This window comes from Schistocerca cancellata, chromosome 6 (genome assembly GCF_023864275.1).
Source record: "Schistocerca cancellata isolate TAMUIC-IGC-003103 chromosome 6, iqSchCanc2.1, whole genome shotgun sequence".
NCBI classification, from domain to species: domain Eukaryota; kingdom Metazoa; phylum Arthropoda; class Insecta; order Orthoptera; family Acrididae; genus Schistocerca; species Schistocerca cancellata.
The window spans coordinates 604686214-604710069 of NC_064631.1; the positions used below are offsets into that span (position 1 = coordinate 604686214).

At 40.9% G+C, this 23856-nt stretch overlaps 1 protein-coding gene across 3 annotated transcripts in view; it reads left to right on the forward strand.

Moving 5' to 3' along the window:
* Positions 1 to 23856, forward strand: part of LOC126088112 (carcinine transporter) — a 382018-nt gene that overhangs the window by 200339 nt on the left and 157823 nt on the right. For all 3 annotated transcript variants that reach the window (XM_049906209.1, XM_049906208.1, XM_049906210.1), the window contains 3 exons: positions 2205 to 2378; positions 10488 to 10591; positions 10718 to 10872. In XM_049906209.1, the coding sequence (XP_049762166.1) occupies positions 2205 to 2378; positions 10488 to 10591; positions 10718 to 10872 (433 nt within the window). The remainder of the gene's footprint in view (positions 1 to 2204; positions 2379 to 10487; positions 10592 to 10717; positions 10873 to 23856) is intronic.

Sequence of the window (23856 nt, forward strand, 5' to 3'; positions counted from 1 at the left end):
TCGCAACCCATGGTTGCTTCATCAGGAAAGAGGGAAGGAGAGGGAAAGACAAAAGGATGTGGGTTTTAAGGGAGAGGGTAAGGAGTCATTCCAATCCCGGGAGCGGAAAGACTTACCTTAGGGGGGAAAAAGGACAGGTATACACTCGCACACACACACATATCCATCCGCACATATGCAGACACAAGCAGACATATGTAAAGGCCTTGATGTTGACCTCCATCTGTCTGATGGCCAGCTTCACACATCCGTCCACATCAAACCCACCAACAAACAACAGTACCTCCATTTTGACAGCTGCGACCCATTCCATATCAAACAGTTGCTTCCCTATAGCTTAGGTCTTCGTGGCAAATGAATCTGCTGCAGTCCTGAATCCCTGAACCATTACACCAATAACCTGAAAACAGCTTTCGCATCCCGCAACTACCCTCCCGACCTGGTACAAAAGCAAATAACCAGAGCCACTTCCTCATCCTCTCAAACCCAGAACCTCCCACAGAAGAACGCCAAAAGTGCCCCACTTGTGAAAGGATACTTTCCGGGACTGGATCAGACTCTGAATGTGGCTCTCCAGGAGGGATACGACTTCCTCAAATCCTGCCCTGAAATGAGATCCATCCTTCATGAAATCCTCCCCACTCCATCAAGAGTGTCTTTCCGCCGTACACCTAACCTTCGTAACCTCATGGTTCATCCCTATGAAATCCCCAAACCACCTTTCCTACCATCTGGCTCCTACCCTTGTAACCGCCCCCAGTGTAAAACCTGTCCCATGCACCCTCCCACCACCACCACCTACTCCAGTCCTGTAACACGGAAGGTGTACACGATCAAAGACAGAGCCACGTGTGGAAGCACCCACATGATTTACCAACTGACATGCCTACACTGTGCCTGTGCCCATTCGCATGAACGGACACAGGCAGACAGTGTTTGTTGGTAATGAGGATCACCCTGTGGCTAAACATGCCTTGGCGCACGGCCAGCACATCTTGGCACAGTGTTACACCGTCCGGGTTATCTGGATACTTCCTACTGACACCAACCTATCAGAACTCCGGAGGTGGGAACTTGCCCTCCAATATATCCTCTCTTCCCGTTACCCACCAGGCCTCAACCTCCACTAATTTCAAGTTACCACCCCTCGTACATCACTTGTCACTCAACAACATCTTTGCCTCTGTACTTCAGCCTCAACTGACATCTCTGCCCAAACCCTTTGCCTTTACATATGTCTGCTTGTGTCTGTATATGTGCCGATGGATATGTGTGTGTGTGTGTGTGTGTGTGTGTGTGTGTGTGTGTGTGTGTGTGTGTGCGCGCGCGCGCGCGCGAGTGTATACCCATCCCTTTTCCCCCCTAAGGTAAGTCTTTCCACTCCCGGGATTGGAATGACTCCTTACCCTCTCCCTTAAAACCCACATCCACTCGTCTTTCCCTCTCCTTCCCTCTTTCCTGATGAAGCAACCATTGGTTGTGAAAGCTTGATATTTGTGTGTGTGTTTGTGTGTTTTTATTGTCTCCTATCAATATACCAACGCTTTCGTTTGGTAAGTTACAGCATCTTTGTTTTTTTTATATATAACTTCTGCACAATTTCAGTGCAGTAATGTGTTCACTGTAAATAAGTATTTAGTAGTTGTATTACACATTTATGACCTTATAAATAAATTTAAACAAAATTATTTTAAGTTCAGTGCATTAGTATTTGTAAAATGATTCTTTCATAGAACGTTCATTAAAAAATGACGACCATGCCACTTGGGACCTGTGGAATGGTACATTAGCTTATTTGTTTGAGTTGTAAATATTTGTCATGTATTGTTGTTTTTCTGACATGTTCTACATCCTGGAGGACCTCCTCACTGCAGATCAATTGGAATGAAAGTAAATCTAATCTAATCTAATAGAAGCCAGATAGCTTTTTTCAATTTATTCAATTCCTGAATTCTTATTCAATTACCTTTCCAGATCTGATTGCAACACATTCAGTAGTTGCCATCACAATGTTTGGTGGTGCAAGTTATGTATGAATAATACAAATGTTATTATTCCTGATCACAAATTATAATCCAGATTATCATTTTTGATTGCTTAGAAGATTATCTTCAGTTGTAAAAAGGATTGAAGGAATTGAATTATGTTATTCCAAACTTGCGTCACTATTGTTATGTTCATTTCTGTTAACTCTAATGTTACAGGGCAATTCAAACAACACATTTGAAAAATGTATTCGCTTTGCTGTTAATTGGACAGAGCTGCTTACGCAGTATTCTCCAGATGAAATCATGCCAAATTTGAGCTGGCCAGTGGAAGAGTGTAAAGATGGCTGGGAGTATAATACAACAGAGATCTCCTCCTCTGTTGTAATTGATGTTAGTATTCACTTAATTCTTATCAAGTTAAAGTCACATAAATGAAAGGTGCAAATTTAAGCAAGTGGTCGTAGGGGCTAACTTGAAATATATAGTTAGACTAGCTTAGCGCCCACTCCTCGCATGCATAGACTGTATAACGTGTGGAGATGTTTTTTGTTTATTTAATAAAATTTTTATGTTGTTCACAAATTGTCTTCTAAGCTTTTCACACTAATTAAAGCAATATAAGCACAGACCTTAATGAATGTGCTTTTGACGAAAAAGCAATTCCGATAGCTGGAGTCCAGAGTTTATGTTAATCATGCCTTTTGCATGCTTATGTAGATATTACTGTAGCAATTTTAATCACCTAACAAATATTTCTTTATATCTAACTGAGAAGTGAAATACCAATTTTCATAAATTTAGATTTAAATTTTTTTAATGTAACAAAATATTTTCTTATAAATTTTGATGTCCTATTGTACTCCCTTGGGGGATGAATTTCCACTGGCGCGTTGATACACACACAAACAAACACAAACATACACACAAAATTCTAGCTTTCGCAACCAACGGTTGCCTCGTCAGGAAAGAGGGAAGGAGAGGGAAAGACGAAAGGATTTGGGTTTTAAGGGAGAGGGTAAGGAGTCTTTCCAATCCCGGGAGCGGAAAGACTTACCTTAGGGGGAAAAAAGGACGGGTATACACTCGCCCCCTACTAAACCTTTCACCTGACTCCATCAACCTCCTGACCCCACTGACACCCCACACCCCTACCTTCTACCTTCTTCCTAAAATTCACAAACCCAATCATCCCGGCCGCCCCATTGTAGCTGGTTACCAAGCCCCCACAGAACGTATCTCTGCCTACGTAGATCAACACCTTCAACCCATTACATGCAGTCTCCCATCCCTCATCAAAGACACCAACCACTTTCTCGAACACCTGGAATCCTTACCCAATCCGTTACCCCCAGAAACCATCCTTGTAACCATTGATGCCACTTCCTTATACACAAATATCCCGCACGGCCAGGGCCTCGCTGCGATGGAGCATTTACTTTCACGCCGATCACCTGCCACCCTACCTAAAACCTCTTTCCTCATCACCTTAGCCAGCTTCATCCTGACCCACAACTTCTTCACTTTTGAAGACCAGACATACCAACAATTAAAGGGAACAGCCATGGGTACCAGGATGGCCCCTTCGTACGCCAACCTATTCATGGGTTGCGTAGAGGAAGCCTTCTTGGTTACCCAGGCCTGCCAACCCAAAGTTTGGTACAGATTTATTGATGACATCTTCATGATCTGGACTCACAGTGAAGAAGAACTCCAGAATTTCCTCTCCAACCTCAACTCCTTTGGTTCCATCAGATTCACCTGGTCCTACTCCAAATCCCATGCCACTTTCCTTGATGTTGACCTCCACCTGTCCAATGGCCAGCTTCACACGTCCGTCCACATCAAACCCACCAACAAGCAACAGTACCTCCATTATGACAGCTGCCACCCATTCCACATCAAACGGTCCCTTCCCTACAGCCTAGGTCTTCGTGGCAAACGAATCTGCTCCAGTCCGGAATCCCTGAACCATTACACCAACAACCTGACAACAGCTTTCGCATCCCGCAACTACCCTCCCGACCTGGTACAAAAGCAAATAACCAGAGCCACTTCTTCATCCTCTCAAACCCAGAACCTCCCACAGAAGAACCCCAAAAGTGCCCCACTTGTGACAGGATACTTTCCGGGACTGGATCAGACTCTGAATGTGGCTCTCCAGCAGGGATACGACTTCCTCAAATCCTGCCTTGAGATCCATCCTTCATGAAAACCTCCCCACTCCACCAAGAGTGTCTTTCCGCCATCCACCTAACCTTTGTAACCTCTTAGTTCATCCCTATGAAATCCCCAGACCACCTTCCCTACCCTCTGGCTCCTACCCTTGTAACTGCCCCCGGTGTAAAACCTGTCCCATGCACTCTCCCACCACCACCTACTCCAGTTCTACTACGATCAAAGGCAGAGCCACGTGTGAACGCACCCACGTGATCTACCAACTGACCTGCCTACACTGTGACGCATTCTATGTGGGAATGACCAGCAACAAACTGTCCATTCGCATGAATGGAAACAGGCAGACAGTGTTTGTTGGTAATGAGGATCACCCTGTGGCCAAACATGCCTTGGTGCACGGCCAGCACATCTTGGCACAGTGTTACACCGTCCGGGTTATCTGAATACTTCCCACTAACACCAACCTATCCAAACTCCGGAGATAGGAACTTGCTCTTCAATATATCCTCTCTTCCCGTTATCCACCAGGCCTCAATCTCCGCTAATTTCAAGTTGCCGCCACTCATACCTCACCTGTCATTCAACAACATCTTTGCCTCTGCACTTCCGCCTTGACTGACATCTCTGCCCAAACTCTTTGCCTCTGTATATGTCTGCTTGTGCCTGTACATGTGTGGATGGATATGTGTGAGTGTGCGAGTGTATACCCGTCCTTTTTTCCCCCTAAGGTAAGTCTTTCCGTCCCGGGATTGGAATGACTCCTTACCGTCTCCCTTAAAACCCAAATCCTTTCGTCTTTCCCTCTCCTTCCCTCTTTCCTGACGAGGCAACCGTTGGTTGCGAAAGCTAGAATTTTGTGTGTATGTTTGTGTTTGTTTGTTTGTGTGTCTATCGACGTGCCAGCGCTTTCGTTTGGTAAGTCACATTATATATTAAGGGAGAGGGTAAGGAGTCATTCCAATCCCGGGAGCGGAAAGACTTACCTTAGGGGGAATAAAGGACGGGTATACACTCGCACACACACACATATCCATCCACACATATACAGACACAAGCATCCCCACTCTTTGCCTCTGTATATGTCTGCTTGTGTCTGTATATGTGTGGATGGATATGTGTGTGTGTGCGAGTGTATACCCGTCCTTTTTTCCCCATAAGGTAAGTCTTTCCGCTCCCGGGACTGGAATGACTCCTTACCCTCTCCCTTAAAACCCACATCCTTTCGTCTTTCCCTCTCCTTCCCTCTTTCCTGATGAGGCAACAGTTTGTTGCGAAAGCTTGAATTTTGTGTGTATGTTTGTGTTTGTTTGTGTGTCTGTCGACCTGCCAGCACTTTCGTTTGGTAAGTCACATCATCTTTGTTTTTAGATATATTTTACCCACATGGAATGTTTCCCTCTGTTATACATATATATTATTTCTAACCTAGAAGTCAAATACCAATGTTCATAGATGCAGCTTTAAAAATGCTCTAGTAGTTCTTTAATAATGATGTCTTTTCAAAGAAACCTTTTACCCACTATTTCAACCCCATAGGGTTAAATTTCCAAAAATGATGAAACGCACAGTTCTTTATTTCTGACCAAGAAACCAAAGACCAATTTTCTATGGTCTAGATTCAAAATTGCCTTAATAGCAACATTCTTTCAAAAAACCTTTACCCGCTATTCCACCCTATTAAGAGTGGAATTTTGGACAATCCCTTCTTAAGCAGTGCCTACAGTATAAGATCCACAAGCTCTCCTAACTTCCAAGTTTTTATCCTTAGCAGCTTGGGCTGGGTGATTATGAGTCAGTGAATCAGTCTGATCCTGTTTCACCCCCGTAGGGGTTGAATTTCAAAAAACAGTGAAACATATATTTTTTCATCTCTAGCCAAACATCAGTTTAAATGCTTTCACAATGAAATATTTTCATGAAATATTTCACCCCTTATTTCACCTCCTTATGGGTTGAAAGTCCAAAACCAGTGACATGCGTATATTTTGTTTCTAACAGAGAAACCCAATACAAATTTTCACAGATCCAGCTTTAAAAAATTCTTACACCGTGAAAAATTTTCAAAAAACTTTCATTCCCTGTTTCATCCCCAAGGGGTTAAATTTCCAAAAACAGTGAAATGTGTATTTTTTTATTTCGAACTGAGAAGCCAAATTTAAATTTTCATTGATTTAGTTTTAATAATGCTGTTATAATGAAATATTTTCATAAAAAATCTCATCCCCTATTTTTCCCCCTTAGGGGTTCAATTTCCAAACACACTGAAACTAGGAATTTTTTTATTTGTAACTGTAAAGTCAAATACCAGTGTTCACAAGTGTAGCTTTAAAAATACTTCAGTAGTTCTTCAGTAATGATATTTGTTCAAAAAAGGCTTTCACTCTCTATTTCACCCGCATAGTGTTAAATTTCCAAAAATGTTGAAACATGCATTTCTTTATTTCTGGCCAATAAACCAAACGCCAATTTTCATAGGTCTAGCTTCAATATTGCCTTAATAGTGCAATTTTTCAAAAAAAAACCTTCATCCTCTATTTCACCCTCTTGGGGTTGGAATTTCAAAAAACATTATCACAAACAATGCCAGTAGTACATGATCCGTACCTTCTTCAAATTTCGATATTCTGTCCTTATTGGTTTGGGTTGGGCAATGATGAGTTTGTCAGTCAGTCAGTCAGTCAGGACATTGCTGTTTATATATAGAGACGACACAGTTTCTCATAGGATTCATATTAGAATTTGGCAGATGGAATAGCTCTATGAAGGAGATACTATGGGTCTGTTGAAATTAGCGTCGGGTAAGTGCAAATGGTTGATGAATTCCAGTTGTGTTTTTTCATCAATTAAATTTATTTCTTTCGAAAAAAGAATGTCAACAACATCAATAACATAGATCAACATTGAACATGCCTAAAGATGTTATTGTTGACACCTGTTGTAGCAAAACTCCAGCAAAAATACATCACTTAATTTTCTATTACAAACTGCAATATTAGGGCCTAATATTCAAATTTAGTATATTGCTCTTGAGTTTCTTGAATCCCATTAATTATTCTAGTAATATTGGGCACTAACACAAATCCACTTAAACTTATCAATTGAGAGAGAGCTAAACTTGTAATCAATTTTAATTTTTTATAAAAGAGCGAGACGTAACCTAAAATTTGAAGGTTTACTTTACATAAAGAATGAAGTGCCCCATACTCGTGTACTTTTATCTGACATTATTATCTTTGTAAACTATGAACTCTATTTCAGTAAGCAAGAAAATTATCTAATTAGCAACCAAAATGTCAACTGTCTACTTAAAATCATGTGACAATGCCAAATTTCGCAAAAGACGGCTACAAATAAAGAGAGACGTGTATTGGGTGCTACACTAGTTCAAGATACTGTACTCAACATTAATACATGGCTGAGACAGTTATATTTCACTTAGTTATATTTCACTTGACTGCTGAGTAATTAATGCCATATTGCAAATAGGAATGTCTTGGACTGGACGCTTAGTTAGTCCTTGGATGTCCTCTGTCACTCATCATGTCTTTCATTCCTCATCATGTCTTTCATCCCTGCAGAAATTTCAAAGATGCTTGGTGGTTTGGAGTCCACAGTGAACTGTGGGTGTAGGCTGGCTAAGTCAGTTCAAAGGACAGAGGAGGCACGGATGTACCACCTCCAATGAGACCATTCCTAACAAAGCACTGTTGTGTTTAAAGCATTGACAGCTTTACTGTTTTATATTGAAATGAGTGCAAAGAAAATTATACAAGTAAATTTAGATCCCAGAGATTTATTGGTCACTTGCCATTATTTAAAAAGAATAAATGAAATTTAAAAAAAATTCTAATGTACACTAAAAATGCTTATTTTGTTACACTGAAGAGCATTTAAAAGCGGAGTGATGGAATTTTTGTAAATTTAAGATAAACTCTAAAGATTATGCAGTTTTTTGTGAATCAGTAATACAAATGTCAAAAAAAGTTTTGCATTACCTCAGTTCTGAGAGTTCCAGAACCTATACAGAAAATTGGAATAGAGATCAACATAAACATCATTTTTGCCCTTATTGCTCTTGAAAACCACACATTGCATGTTGTACCACCATACATTGTGACCTTCAAAGGTGGTGGTCCAGATTTCTCTACACACCAATACCTCTAATACCCAGTAGCATGTCCTCTTGCATTGATGCTTGCCTGTATTATTTGTGGCATACAACATGCTGGCCATGCTAGTCAACCGATGTCATTATCCTGAAGGAAGTCATTCACAAAATGTGCACGATGGGGGCACAAATTGTCCATGAAGATGAATGCCTCACCAACATGCTTCCAATACGGTTGCACTATCGGTTGTAGGATGGCATTCACATATCACACGGCTGTTATTGTGCCTTCTATGACCACCAGCACTGTACGTCGCCCCCATATAATGCCACCCCAAAACAGCAAGGAACCTCCACCTTGCTGCAATTGCTGGACATTGTGTCCAGGCGTTCAGCCAGACCGGGTTGCCTCCTAACACGTCTTCAACGATTGTATGGTTTAGGGCATATGCGACAATCATCAATGAAGAGAACATGATGCCAATCCTGAGCAGTCCATTCAGCACATTGTTGGGTCCTTGTGTACCGCACTGCATGGTTTCATGGTTGCAAAGATGGACCTCGCCATGGACATTGGGAGTGAAGTTGCTTATCATGCAGCCTATTGTGCACAGTTTGAGTCATAACACGACATGCTGTGGCTGCATGAAGAGCATTATTCAACTTGGTGGCATTGCTGTCAGGGTTTCTTCGAGCCATAATCCGTAGGTAGTGGTCATCCACTGAATCCGTAGGTAGTGGTCATCCACTGCAGTGGTAGCCCTTGGGCGGCCTGAGTGAGGCATGTCGTCGACAGTTCCTGTCTCACTGTATCTCCCCCATGTCCAAACAACATCGCTTTGGTTCATTCCGAGATGCCTGGACACTTCCCATGTTGAGAGCCCTTCCTGGCACAAAGTAACAATGCAGACATGATCAAACCAGTATTGACTGTCTAGGCATGGTTGAACTACAGACAACACGAGCCCTGTACATCCTTCCTCATGGAATGACTGGAACTGATTGGCTGTCGGACCCCCTCCGTCTAATAGGCGGTGCTCATGCATGGTTGTTTACATCTCTGGGTGGGTTTAGTGACATCTCTGAAAAGTCAACGGAACTGTGTCTGTGATACGATATCCATAGTCAATGTCTTATCTTCAGGGGTTCTGGGAACTGGGTTGATGCAAAACTTTTTTTGATGTGTGTATCATTAAATAAGTCAGGCGCTGATGACTGTGCAGTTGAGTGCCCCACAAACCAAACATCATCATCATCATTAAATAAGTCATTTGTGTGCTTTTGATCATTTTGTAAGGTTTCTTTTGTTCACATTTTTGTGATGTACAACATGCAGATAATTGGACATATTTTTTTAAAATTGTCTATTTTGTCATATCCTCTGACACTTGCTATTCCTGCCAAAACAGTACATAAAGATGAATCTTTGCTGAAGAATCATCACAACTTTCTCTTTTATTTCTTTTGTAATGGAGATTTATGCACGATCTAGGATGGACTTACCCTGGTTTACTTACAGCAAGATATAGAAGATGCCCCATGGATGCAGTGCAAGCTAACTTAAGCCCGTATTCCAAAGCAAAGTCCCCTCTATGCTGTGTTAAAGTTCTGCCTATGACCAACAGAGTCTATGGTATTAGAACGTGAGCCAGAATGGTAGCAGACTTGCTATGCACTGCACAGTTCACTTAATATGTGACTCAGATCAGTCCTGGGCCAGCTTACTCGTATTTGCTAGATCATGGCACAATCTTGGCACAGGACATTCCTGATTACCAGTGCCCTCTGGGTAATAGTACCACTGTGGTTGATAGATTAAGCCAGCTATTCAGTTTCCATAGTGACATCAGATGGTACCATTACAATTTCAGTATGTAACACCTACTTTGATGTGTACTATTCTGTTTGTCTTTTTCCTTTCTTTTTCTTCTGCTTGCAAGGATGGAGAAATGAGTTTATCTTCAGAACTGCTATGTGGTCACCATGTTCAAGAAAGAAAAAAAAAAGATGTTATAGTTTTGCCACAGATTTTGTATTATGAAATATCCACAATTTGTCTCTTATGTGGGAAATATGACTTTGTGCTACATGTGTATGACAGATATTTTCATCAATGTAAGATTACTGAATTTAGTTGTTTACCACTTTTATGCAATAGTGAACTACTTGTGTGTGTTAGTGCCACATAAACTGTATCTTTTGTTTCTGTTTTCCAGTTTAATCTGGTGTGTCATCATGCAATATATCCCACAATTGCTTTATCTGCATTGAATATGGGTGCACCAATAGGTGTGTACATGTTTGGCATGATTAATGACAGGTAGGTTATAATGTTTGAGATAAAATTTTATTCACACACATAGTGAAATTTCAATACTGCATCACTTTCAGTCACTTTGAACACTGAAATGCACTATTGTGGTGTTAAGCCACTGTTTGTGTTTAGAGTGGGCAGACGGATATCCTTCTTCTGTTGTTTGACAACAATGCTGATTGGAGGCTTCATGACAGCAGCAGCTAAAGACTTCTGGACATGGATGACAAGCAGAATCATAGTGGGACTAGCAGTGCCAGCCATTTACCAGATACCATTCATAATATGTAAGGTTTGGTGCAGCTCATGTGCTGTGTATATCTATACTGTATTTTAAAATTCTGCTCTTGTCAGACTGAGACTAAACATAGCCTAGATTTAGAGGACTGATTTGAAACTGTGTATCCCATCTGTTTGTATGTAGTGTTATCCATGTGAAAGTACAAGAATGTTTTTTGAAATATTTGTGAATTGTGTAACTGATGCAAGGCATGAGTGTCAACCTGGTGTTCACCTAATTGGATGTGGGAAATGACTAAAAACTACATCTAGGTTGGCCGTCACACCAGCTCTCACCAATAATCCACTGGGCAGATTCAATCAGGGGCCAGCATACCTCCTGAATCCCAGAAGCAGCTTGCTAGTGCACATAACTCTCAGGATCAGTATTGTAACACTCATGTTATTTGATATTATTAATTATATATACATCAGTGAGTTCTAACAAGAAATTTGTCAGCTGAGTAGAAGAAGATGGTCACAAATAAATCCTTTAAGCTTCTCTTACATTCAACTTTATTAGTGGTTAAATTTTTTATGGTTGCTGGCAAGTTCTTGTAAATGTGTTTCCCTGAATAATGTGCACCATTTTGGATGAAAATTTGGTGATATTAAATCTTGTTGGAAATTATTATTGTTTGTAGTATTGATTCCATGTAATGAGCTGTTGGTGTGAAGAAGGGATATTATTATTTATAACAAATTTCATTAACGAATAAATGTATTAGATAGAAGTAGTTAGTATTCGAAGCTCTTTGAACAGGCCTTAGTAGGACATTGTACAAATGATTTATTACACATGCTTTTTGACTCCGAAGACCTTATTTTGGCTTGATAAGAACGCCAGAACATGATCCTGTATGACAATATGGAATGAAAAGTAAGTAAAATATACTTTTTTTTTATGTGAACATGTGACATCTGCATTGCAAGTAAATATCTATTTAGGTACTTCAACAGATCTGTGGTATGCACCTTTAAAATGATTTTATTATGAAGTTGTCAGCCCAAGAATTTAACAATGTCAACCTTATCGGGCTGCTTATCGTCATATTTTATACATGTATGGGAAGGAAGCCACTCTCAATTTCTGAGCTGCATATAGTGTGTCTTTTTTTATAGTGTCCATGAAAATTTTGTGAATATATATCTCTAAAACTACACTTGATTTGCTGTTTATTGCAATTTTGCATCATCTGCAAACAGAACAAATTTGGCATCTGGTAATATTACTGATGGGAAGTCATTGATGTACACAAGAAAAAGTAAGGGCCCTAAGACGGGACATTCTGGAACATCTCATGTAATTAGGTCACAGTTGGATGATGACTGATAGCTCCTCCCTCCACAAAAACAAATGTGTAGATACCTTCCTCTAGTTGTAACTCATCTGACCTGGACTTTGCCTTCAATAATCTCATAACCTGTTGTCTTGAGTCATCATGCTTTGAAGCCTAGCCATGTAGAAGCATTTTGGGCCCAGAAAACCAGACATACATACCATTATTTCAAATGCTACTGGCACATCTTTGTCAGATATATCTTAAAGGGCAATACACACTAAAAATATCACGTATCAAGTTTCATTTTTCATCTTTGTTGTAGTTCAGTGATAGATTACAAATTTTCCATTAATGATGACATAATGTATGACTGTCCATAAGAAAAGTGTGAAGTTAGTTCTTAAGCAGTTTCACATTTTATTTACTTTTACGTGGAAAAGTCTGAAACATTATGGTGGCAGAGAAATATGTTTCAATCAGGACAGTACCAGCATGTTTCATTCTTGATTGCTTTGTCACTAGATTATTCTGTCCTCTCCAAACAAATCTTGCGAACTTGAGTGGGATGCTCCTCTTCTTAGTTCAGTTTCAGGAATTTTATCAGGAAAATGTTTTCCTACAAGCCTATTATTCATAGTTGCACTAGGAACAATTTCTTGAGCCTTTCTGGAGTTCTTCATCAATTTCTTCAGACTGTTCCAACTCAATATTTCTCCATCCATTCGAGAATCTATCAAATATTCCTTTAGAGTTTCCAAAATTTCTTGCCTGTCAACAAACTTAGCATATTTGTAGGAGAATGAAGAATTACAGAAGACATGAAAACCTAATGAGTACAAGCACGAATCTGATGACAATGTAAACATACAGTGGCTCAGTCACTTGCAACAGCAGCTCTTGCATTCGCTACTGCTTCCATCAAAGTTATTTTATGAACTGATAACAGAAGGCAGTAGGTTGTGAGGCATCCATACATCATTCCCATATATGAATGCATGGTTTCGTGGCGATATGAATTAATAAAATTTTCTTGGGCTTCCAGCCACGTCAGGTGGTTAAAATCCCACGAGCTTTCGACCGAGCTCTCCTCAGTCATTGTCAAGTGGTAAGAATGACTGCTGTGTCTATGCTGTGCATTCATACATGACGTACCTCTACGGGGAGGAAACGTAGCGCACCATTACGACGTGGCCACAGCAATAGTCATTCTTACCAATTTACAATGACTGAGGAGAGCTTGGCCGAAAGCTTGTGGGATTTTACCCACATGATGCGGCTGGAAGCCCAAGGAAATTGTATTAAATCATACCCATACAAAACCAGTCCAGTTTTTTAAGCAACAGGTAACTCCATGAAACAACACCCAAGATGTACTCCGGCATTGTTCTTTGAATGCAGTGTTGTGGCCTAAGTGACACTTGGGCTTGCTCACCGAAGCGTTAATGGGCTTGACTGACATTTGTTAAGGAATGTACACAACGCTGCAGTAAATGGTTTTCAATGCTTCATATTTATTATCACACAAGGTTTCCTGTCTGATTATCAACTTTGTAACATGCTGGAGTCTTCAATATTTGTACCAGATAAGTAAGTTATATTCATTAATAATAATCACAGAGTTCACTGGTGGCAGATTAATATATTACTCTACACAACTGTGATAGATCTGGTGGTTTCATAATTAACATTTTTGTGCTAACTGATGTAGACTGACATGAGAATGACATAATGTTGACCTTTTGATTACAGACTGGAAATAACTTACTTAGTGGCTGCACATTCTGATAGCTTAGTGCAAACTGACTCACACATGTAGGACAAATTTGACTGTGGCCACCAACTGACTCAGGCTTCGTGCATTAAGTGTATTTATAAAGGCAAGTAATACAGAAATAACAAAAATGGTTGGTTGGTTGTTTTGGGGAAGGAGACCAGACAGCGAGGTCATCGGTCTCATCGGGTTAGAGACGGACGGGGAAGGAAGTCGGCCGTGCCCTTTGAAAGGAACCATCCCGGCATTTGCCTGGAGCGATTTAGGGAAATCACGGAAAACCTAAATCAGGATGGCTGGACGTGGGATTGAACCGTCGTCCTCCCGAATGTGAGTCCAGTGTCTAACCACTGCGCCACCTCACTCGGTAACAAAAATGGTAAAATACACACTTATTACCTAAATGTTGAATAATAATGTACAAACAGGAACATTAAAAGAGATAGACACTATAGACAGAGATGTAAATTTACTTCACTAACAGCTGCATAAGTAGGAAATTGCCTATAGATACTATTTTGTGGGAGAGTAATATTAACAAAAAGGAAATTTCTAAAATTTTCTAGTAAAATCTCAAGAAAGTGAAATTTTCTAATGTGATTAATTAACAAACTGTAAATTATGTTAATGAAATTAGGCATTTTTGTAATCATCAAAAATAGACCTGTGAAGCTACAGCAGAATTTTGGAAATATGTACATTTTCAGATTCAACCTGCTGGAACACGAAAATTTTAAATGTGAATAACTTTGAAATATGAGGATTTTTGGAAAACATAAATGTTTGTTGAAAAGAGGTAAATGAGGGCATTCAATGAGCTATACCAGTTTAGAAATAAACTATTTGCTCATAAAAATTTCAACTTCTACTGATCTGCATGTATAGTTAATCAGTAATATTTATTCAAAGAAAATGTTTCCATTAGAACCAAATATGCTATTATCATCAGTAGTTTGAAAAGAATCATGTGAATAATAAATTTTAATGAAATTCAGCGTGAATAACAAATTAAGTATTTAATGTAACTCTTGTATATTCACTACTAATAAAATTTTTAATGAAATACAGAATGAATAATTTCTGTAACTCTTGTATATTCACTACTAATGAAAATATGTCAGAAAAAAAGAGAAAATCATTTTAACATTGGAAGTGATGAAGAAGAAGTAGGATCGTTTCACCTTCTCTGTTACATGAGACTTTAAATACAATATCTACATTTATATTACATATATTATCAGTGAGTTCTTCTGCTTTCAACAACCCATCATTAACTACCACTATCATCATTAACTGTGCATGCCTGGCCAATGTGCCTGCTGCTTCATGCTCCCAATTATTCATGTGTGGAAAGAGATGACAAAGAAATGAAATAAACATGTTTTGACATTAAAATAAAAATTATAATTAATCAAAAGATCTGAGAAAGGGGAAAACTGCTGCAAAACTAAGTGCTGTTTATGGTATTGAAATGCAGATTGTTCAGGACATCTAAAGAATAAGCAGAAACTACAGGATATTGTCAGGAAATACAATCCTAGATCTGCAGTTGATGACAACACTACTTTGCAATGGTTTACACAAAAAGAAGCAGAGGGTGTTGTTGTTTCAGGTGTGGTGTCTGCTGAAAAAGCTAATATTTTTTCATGGAGCTCTAGGGTTAAAGAGAAAATTTGATACGTCACCTGGATGGCTAACTAGATTTAAACAATGTCACAGCTCTCACAAACTTACAGTGCAAGGAGAGTGGCTTAATGCAAATGTAGCAGCAGCTGATTTCTTACAGGAAGAGTTCTAGAAATTTGTGGAAGAAGAGAATTTCAAACCATACCAGATTTATAATGCAGATGAAAGTGGTACATATTGAAAATGTCTGCTAGCCAGAACCCTTACTTTTAAGAGTAATGTTTGTGCTCCTGGATATAATTTGTGTGAAGAACGCATTACAATTTTGTGCACCACTGAGGCGTCTGGCAACCACAAAGCAAAACTACTAGTCACTAGAAAATATAAAGAAACCCTGAGCATTCAAGGATATAGCAGCTAAGGATCTTCCTGTGCATCATCACAACCGAAAAGGAGAATGGATGGATAGTGAAATTTTCAAATGCTGGTTCTGCACACATTTTGTACCACAAGTTCAGTGATTCCTAAAAGAGAAAGAGTTGCCACAGAAGATGTTCTGTTGGTTGATGACACCCCTTCATACCCTGATAAGAGGATTCTCATGTCTGATGGTGGCCTCATTGTAATTAAGTTTTACTCCTAACATGATGACCATTAGACAGCCAATGGACCAAGGTGTAATTGCATCAGTTAATTGATGTTACTGGGCTTGTTTACTGAGAATGCTGGGTGATGAGGATGGTTTGGTGGAGTTCTGGAAGAAGCTGACAATTCTAGATACCATACATGAGATTTGTGATGCCTGGCAAGGATTCAAGCTATGTACACTAGTTTGATTGTGGAGGAAAATTCTTCCAGTTATAGAAGGTGATTTTCAAGATTTCAGTTATGAAGAAATGATAACTGCACAAATAATGAATCTGGCAATGGGTTTAAATGGTTTTGAAGATTTTGATGAAGAAAACTTGAATGAGTGGCTGAAGACTGACACTTGTGAACTCGGTTTCCAGTACCCAAGTAATGCCAAAATTGTGACCACTGCTTCACAACAAAACAAAGAAGAGGACAGTGAATGTGAAAGTGGGGATGAAGACAGTGACCTTGTCAGTTGTTTTACCAAATTGCATTGTGTTGATACTCTTCTAGATTATATAAGCCAGTGGGGAGGGGGAGGGGGGATTTCTACACTGACATTATTGCTGCAATTAAAATTTGAAATACCATGCGAAAAAATGTCAACTCCTCTCAGAAGCAGACCAGCATCACAGACAGTTTTAAGCAATAAACAAGCCTACAGTACCTATGCATAGAACTTCGATAAACTTTTGAATAAAGAATCCATGTTTGCAAATATTTTGGTTATTTGTGTTTTTCTATTTTTCATCCATCTTCTGCCCACATTATTCTGAATAATCGAGAGTATACTGTATATCAACCATATTAAAATTACCATCACTGTTGCACCCCATCTCTTTCTCTTTCTCCACACATGCACTCTTCATCTGATTAGTTTTACCTCCTTCTCTGATTCATGAATACAAAATTCTGCTCTACCTACCTCTATATAAATCTCAGTAAAATCTTCCAATTTATTAAACAGTAAATCAGTCTGAAAAACTTCTTCAAAATTACACCCATTTTCATTGACTTTTTCACACTATAACAACCTTAATGAGAATGTGAATAAATATACAGGGTATCTCTCCTAAGAGTCATCAGGCTCATTTCCTCTGGTGCTCCAGCAGACATTTGCAATTTTGCTTTTTCAAAGTATAGGTGGAGTCAGCCCAAACACATACTGCTCATCACATCTTGCATGTGACATCCAGTGTGGATGGAAAGGATCAGATTGTTTCCTGTTACAAACAAAATTATTTTAAAGCAGAATTTTGTGTGTCCATTCAATAGAATGGTCCCAAATTAGTCTCGTACGATATTTGTATCATCAGTATGTATTAACAGCGGCAGTAAAAAATGAAGAATAACCAGTACCCCTGCAGTGACTAAGCAGTGCTGCTACTGCATAGTGATAGCAGTCAGTGAAGGCCAGGGCAGTGGCGTTGCTGCTGGAGTTCTGGTTGTTCTTCATGTTTTACTGTCCCTGTGAATTCATACCAATAATATAACACTGCCTACAGAGATACTGAAGAAGGGATCGGTTGGTAGGACATGTTCTGAGGCATCAAGGGATCACCAATTTAGTATTGGAGGGCAGCGTGGAGGGTAAAAATCGTAGGGGGAGACCAAGAGATGAATACACTAAGCAGATTCAGAAGGATGTAGGTTGCAGTAGGTACTGGGAGATGAAGAAGCTTGCACAGGATAGAGTAGCATAGAGAGCTGCATCAAACCAGTCTCAGGACTGAAGACCATAACAACAACAACAACAATATAACACTAGACTAAGTTGGAACTGCTTTGGGCACATAAAATTCTGCTTTAAAAGTCATTTTGTTTATATTGGGAACCAAACTGATGCTTTCCATCAACAGCAGGAGTCACATGAAGGACATGCCAGCAGCATTTGTTAGGGGTGATTCCAGCTACACATAGCAGAAATGAAACTGCAAACATCTGCCGAAACACCAGAGAAAAAGCACCTGACGACATTTAGGAGAGACACCATCTCTCTCTCTCTCTGTGTGTGTGTGTGTGTGTGTGTGTGTGTGTGTGTGTGTGTGTGTGTGTGTGTGTCTGTGTGTGTGTGTGTCATGCATGCATGTTTAATGATAAACACTATTTTTGCATGTGAAAAAGTGACTTTCTCAAAACGAATTGGTATAAATTCTAATGGAAAAAGTACTTATCTTTAGAACTGTCTGCAGTGTCCAGTTTTTGTATAATTAGTGATTATATAAATAACATGTAATATCTGGGTTCCTTATGACTGACAGACAGAGTACTCAGATGAATCTTCTTTCCCATCATTTATTGGGCCAATTTCTTTTTTAAACAACTGATGTACTGCTAGTGCACTCTTCAGTCTTAAATAATTTAACTTTTACCACTCAGACTTTATGCATATGAAACTTCCAGAAAGTTAGTCCAAATACAGATAAGTTATCCAAACAGAATAAATTTATATTAAGAGCACATTTGGTCCAAAATGCTAGTTTAAATGCAACTAAAATATATTTTTCTTCTTTGTAGTTTTCAATGGAACATTCAAGAGTTTCATGTTGTGTTTATATTATTAATTTTAAGGATAGATTTATGAAGAAGTTATTTCTAGTGAATCTGCCCACTTTATGTTGATCAGTAAAGCAAATGTGAGTTCATGAACAATTAAATTATAACTGGTAACATTCTAAATACATACTTGATATTTGTGCACTTTCCAGAGTATGTTTAGTGGACAGTAAAAGAAAGATTGTCATTTATCAATACAGTAGTGACTGATTACTGTTTGTCATATTTTCTTAAGACTGTGAAAGAATAAGATGACAAGCTTTGAGAAGTATTATAGTAACTTCTTGTAACTAACAAAAGTGATTACATCAGTTATAAACAGGCAAGAAAGATACTACTGTCACAAAGGCTCATCTACACTCCTGGAAATTGAAATAAGAACACCGTGAATTCATTGTCCCAGTTAGGGGAAACTTTATTGACACATTCCTGGGGTCAGATACATCACATGATCACACTGACAGAACCACAGGCACATAGACACAGGCAACAGAGCATGCACAATGTCGGCACTAGTACAGTGTATATCCACCTTTCGCAGCAATGCAGGCTGCTATTCTCCCATGGAGACGATCGTAGAGATGCTGGATGTAGTCCTGTGGAACGGCTTGCCATGCCATTTCCACCTGGCGCCTCAGTTGGACCAGCGTTCGTGCTGGACGTGCAGACCGCGTGAGACGACGCTTCATCCAGTCCCAAACATGCTCAATGGGGGACAGATCCGGAGATCTTGCTGGCCAGGGTAGTTGACTTACACCTTCTAGAGCATGTTGGGTGGCACGGGATACATGCGGACGTGCATTGTCCTGTTGGAACAGCAAGTTCCCTTGCCGGTCTAGGAATGGTAGAACGATGGGTTCGATGACGGTTTGGATGTACCGTGCACTATTCAGTGTCCCCTCGACGATCACCAGTGGTGTACGGCCAGTGTAGGAGGTCGCTCCCCACACCATGATGCCGGGTGTTGGCCCTGTGTGCCTCGGTCGTATGCAGTCCTGATTGTGGCGCTCACCTGCACGGCGCCAAACACGCATACGACCATCATTGGCACCAAGGCAGAAGCGACTCTCATCGCTGAAGACGACACGTCTCCATTCGTCCCTCCATTCACACCTGTCGCGACACCACTGGAGGCGGGCTGCACGATGTTGGGGCGTGAGCGGAAGACGGCCTAACGGTGTGCAGGACCGTAGCCCAGCTTCATGGAGACGGTTGCGAATGGTCCTCGCCGATACCCCAGGAGCAACAGTGTCCCTAATTTGCTGGGAAGTGGCGGTGCGGTCCCCTACGGCACTGCGTAGGATCCTACGGTCTTGGCGTGCATCCGTGCGTCGCTGCGGTCCGGTCCCAGGTCGACGGGCACGTGCACCTTCCGCCGACCACTGGCGACAACATCAATGTACTGTGGAGACCTCACGCCCCACGTGTTGAGCAATTCGGCGGTACGTCCACCCAGCCTCCCGCATGCCCACTATACGCCCTCGCTCAAAGTCCGTCAACTGCACATACGGTTCACGTCCACGCTGTCGCGGCATGCTACCAGTGTTAAAGACTGTGATGGAGCTCCGTATGCCACGGCAAACTGGCTGACACTGACGGCGGCGGTGCACAAATGCTGCGCAGCTAGCGCCATTCGACAGCCAACACCGCGGTTCCTGGTGTGTCCGCTGTGCCGTGCGTGTGATCATTGCTTGTACAGCCCTCTCGCAGTGTCCGGAGCAAGTATGGTGGGTCTGACACACCGGTGTCAATGTGTTCTTTTTTCCATTTCCAGGAGTGTATATCATATACTACATTAGAATATAATAGAGGGAAACATTCCACGTGGGAAAAATATATCTAAAAACAAAGATGATGAGACTTACCAAACAAAAGCGCTGGCAGGTCGATAGACACACAAACAAACACAAACACAAACGTGTGTATGTTTGTGTTTGTTTGTGTGTCTATCGACCTGCCATCGCTTTTGTTTGGTAAGTCTCATCATCTTTGTTTTTAGATATATACTACATTAGAAAACACATATCAAGAATTTCAAAACTAAAACTGTATCAAAGGCATTGAAAGTAAAAATGGTACCAAAAATCTCCTCGTATCTTTCAGTACACACATGTGGTCGGGCTGAAGACAGATGCAGTGTTGGGGGGCACTGATGAAACGTGCAGGCAGAGATCACCAGCTGGGACACAACAGGGCATGGTAGGAGCACAACAGTGCACATGAAGAGCACAAAAGGATGCAATAGGAGTGTGACAGGCCATGGTAGGGGTGCTGAAGGGTGGCCTGGGTTATAGGAAAGCATCACTGCAGTGTACTGTGGAGCAGAGAAAGGCATGGGCTGAAGATGTGCCCGGAATGTGGGAAAAGTACCATTGCAGCATGCATCGGAGCATGGAAGGCACAGGCTGAAGGAGGACTCAGTGTGACACGAAACATGTTACTACGAAGTGGGTGGAAGCATGGGGAGGACCTAAACAACAGAGAGGATGTAGAATAAGAGGCAAATGGGCTGTGCCTTCCCCAAGAAAGAAGAGTTGACAGTAGCTGTGATGTCCTGAAGCGTTGGGCTGGGTTGAGCTTGACTGAGAAAGGCAGCAGTTGGAGCCACCAGGAGACCACGGGAGCACGACTCGACCAATGGTGGTTGCTGGAGGGAGGACATGGGTTCTGAGACAGCAGGTGTCTGCAGCTGATAGGAATGTGGCTCGAACAACGGCAACTGCAGAAACTTCAGACATCAGCGGCCAATGAGAGCAAGTCTTGGTCAACAGTGGCTGCCACTGGGATGACTACATCTTTCAAACATGGGGCATCAGGAACCAATGAGAATGGAGCTCAATCAATGGCAGTCTCCAGTGGGTTGTTTGATGTGGCTTGGTGAAGTGTGGCACCTGGGGAACAGCCAAGACAACAGCTGCTCACTACAAGAATGAAGATGACTCCATGTACCCATGCCACAAACCAAAGTGCCCTGACAGAAGACAAGGGCACAGGATGGAAGTGGTAGATGAGGGAATGCGTGTGGTGACATCAGGCATGCTGCCGACAGGTAGGTGTGGCTGTGGAAGGGCTGAACAAGCTTGTCAACAACTTTTAATGCAGTAGGGGAGATAAGGTGTGTGTATTTGTAAACAGCCTCATCACCAACTGTTAATGAATGAGAGGAGGAGTGTAGGTGCATCAGCAGCCTCATTTTTTATGTCCTCACAGGGTGGCAAGGACACGTTACAGTTATGTACACCATTATTAACAGTGCATATGGGTCTGTACAACAACTGTTCTGGATAATAACTCAAAGATCATCCATGATCACTAAGAATAACGTAAACAAGTCCGCTGAGAAGATAACCATCCCAGGTGGATATTGGAACATTGTCTGCGGTGCAGTGTGATGTCTTGAGCTTGCAATGTGATGTGGTGAGTTGCATTATGACATCATGGTACAGAGATGGTGCAACAGTGTGGAGATGGAGGGAAGGAAAGCAGCATCCGCAGGGCATTGCAGGGTGGCATGTGATCCATCACATTGTGACACCATGGTGTGAAGACAGCATGGTGCTGAGATAGCTTGAGGCAGATGGCTCAACACAGAAATGGTGTGGCACGGAGACAGCACTGCACAAAGACGGCATGGTGTGGAGATAGCTCATTGTGAGATGGCTTGACATGGAGGTAGTGTGGTACAGAGGCGGTGCTATGCAGTGGTGGCTCTGTGGGGTGCAGCATGGCTGTGTAGATGTGAACCTCTGGGCTGGTCTTAATGAAGCTCCGATTGATGGGCTGTAAGGCACAACTAGCTGCAGGCTGAGAAATGAGCAAGTAGTGGACTGCTGCTTGATGAAGGTTGAGTCTCACCTTAAATATACAGCCGGCAGGTGGATATCCAAGGGAGTTTGATAAGTATGTGACCCACAGGTGGAAACTGGTCCCACAATAGCAGCTCCACTGTTTGGTTATGAATGCGCTGTTTGGGATCGTGGCTTGTGGCTGGTGCTCTCTGGTGTCTCCTGGAACAATCGGTGCTTAAACATGTACAATGCATCAGGCCTGTGTGGTCTTTGTAAATAGTATTCGGCAGGGGAACACCTGTGGGCCAAGGATAGCCAAACCCACAGGGTGTCAGCATTGTGCCAGAAGTAGCTGGTGAATGGCCAGATATATATTATCTTCATTTTATAAAAAGTCAGAAAGACCTATTGACAGTTTCCCTGTAACATCAGTCCCCACACCTTTCCATTATTCTTCCAACTTCAGTGACCTTTGACCCCCCCCCCCCCCCCCCCCCCCCTTCCAAAAAAAAAGTTTTTTTTGTACTTAATTTTGCTTTGGTTATACGTTAAATGAGGTAGAAATTGTTTGAAAATTGTAAACAGATGGTACTTATCTATAGTCAGCTACAACTTATTTCAATTTTCTTTCCACAACATTCCAACATTGCTATTAGCTGAAATTCCAATACTTAGTCATGGCTGACGCATAGCAAGCGCATCATAAGGTAAAATATTAGAGACAAAAATACCACAGTAGGTAGCACAGAAATCAAATTACCCTGTATTCAAAACATCTGACACATAACATGATGAATATGAAATACCCCAGTTCAGAACAGAAGTAGGTCCTTAACATACATAGACCCTAAACAACTCATCACAATACACGAAGAAAATTCATTAAACCATTATATTATCCAAAGAAAACTTCAACAATACTTCGCAAACCATAACATAAAACTTAATTATAAAAAACTGTTGTGATTGTAGCAAATTCATACTCAAAGCATGGAAGGACTAGTGATCTCTTACATCATTACCATTCTAAGTTTTCTTCAAATTGCTAATGAAAGTACTCACGTATCTCCTCGCTAATGTGGTGACTACTAGATTCTTTCCTCTAATGAACATTTGTCTGAAATTGACAAAGGGATTTTTTTAAAGAAAAGAAGAAGAAAAAGAAGAACCAGAGTTGACACACTTTGCAAAATAATAGACCAAAGGTCTTCATTTTCCACAAGACTGCTTCCTACTGCTTTAGATATTTTCAGAATACTCAACAGCTGACCAAACTCATAGTATTATAATAAAAGTTCCAACAAGTCGTGACTTACCACCTATCATAAAATCAGT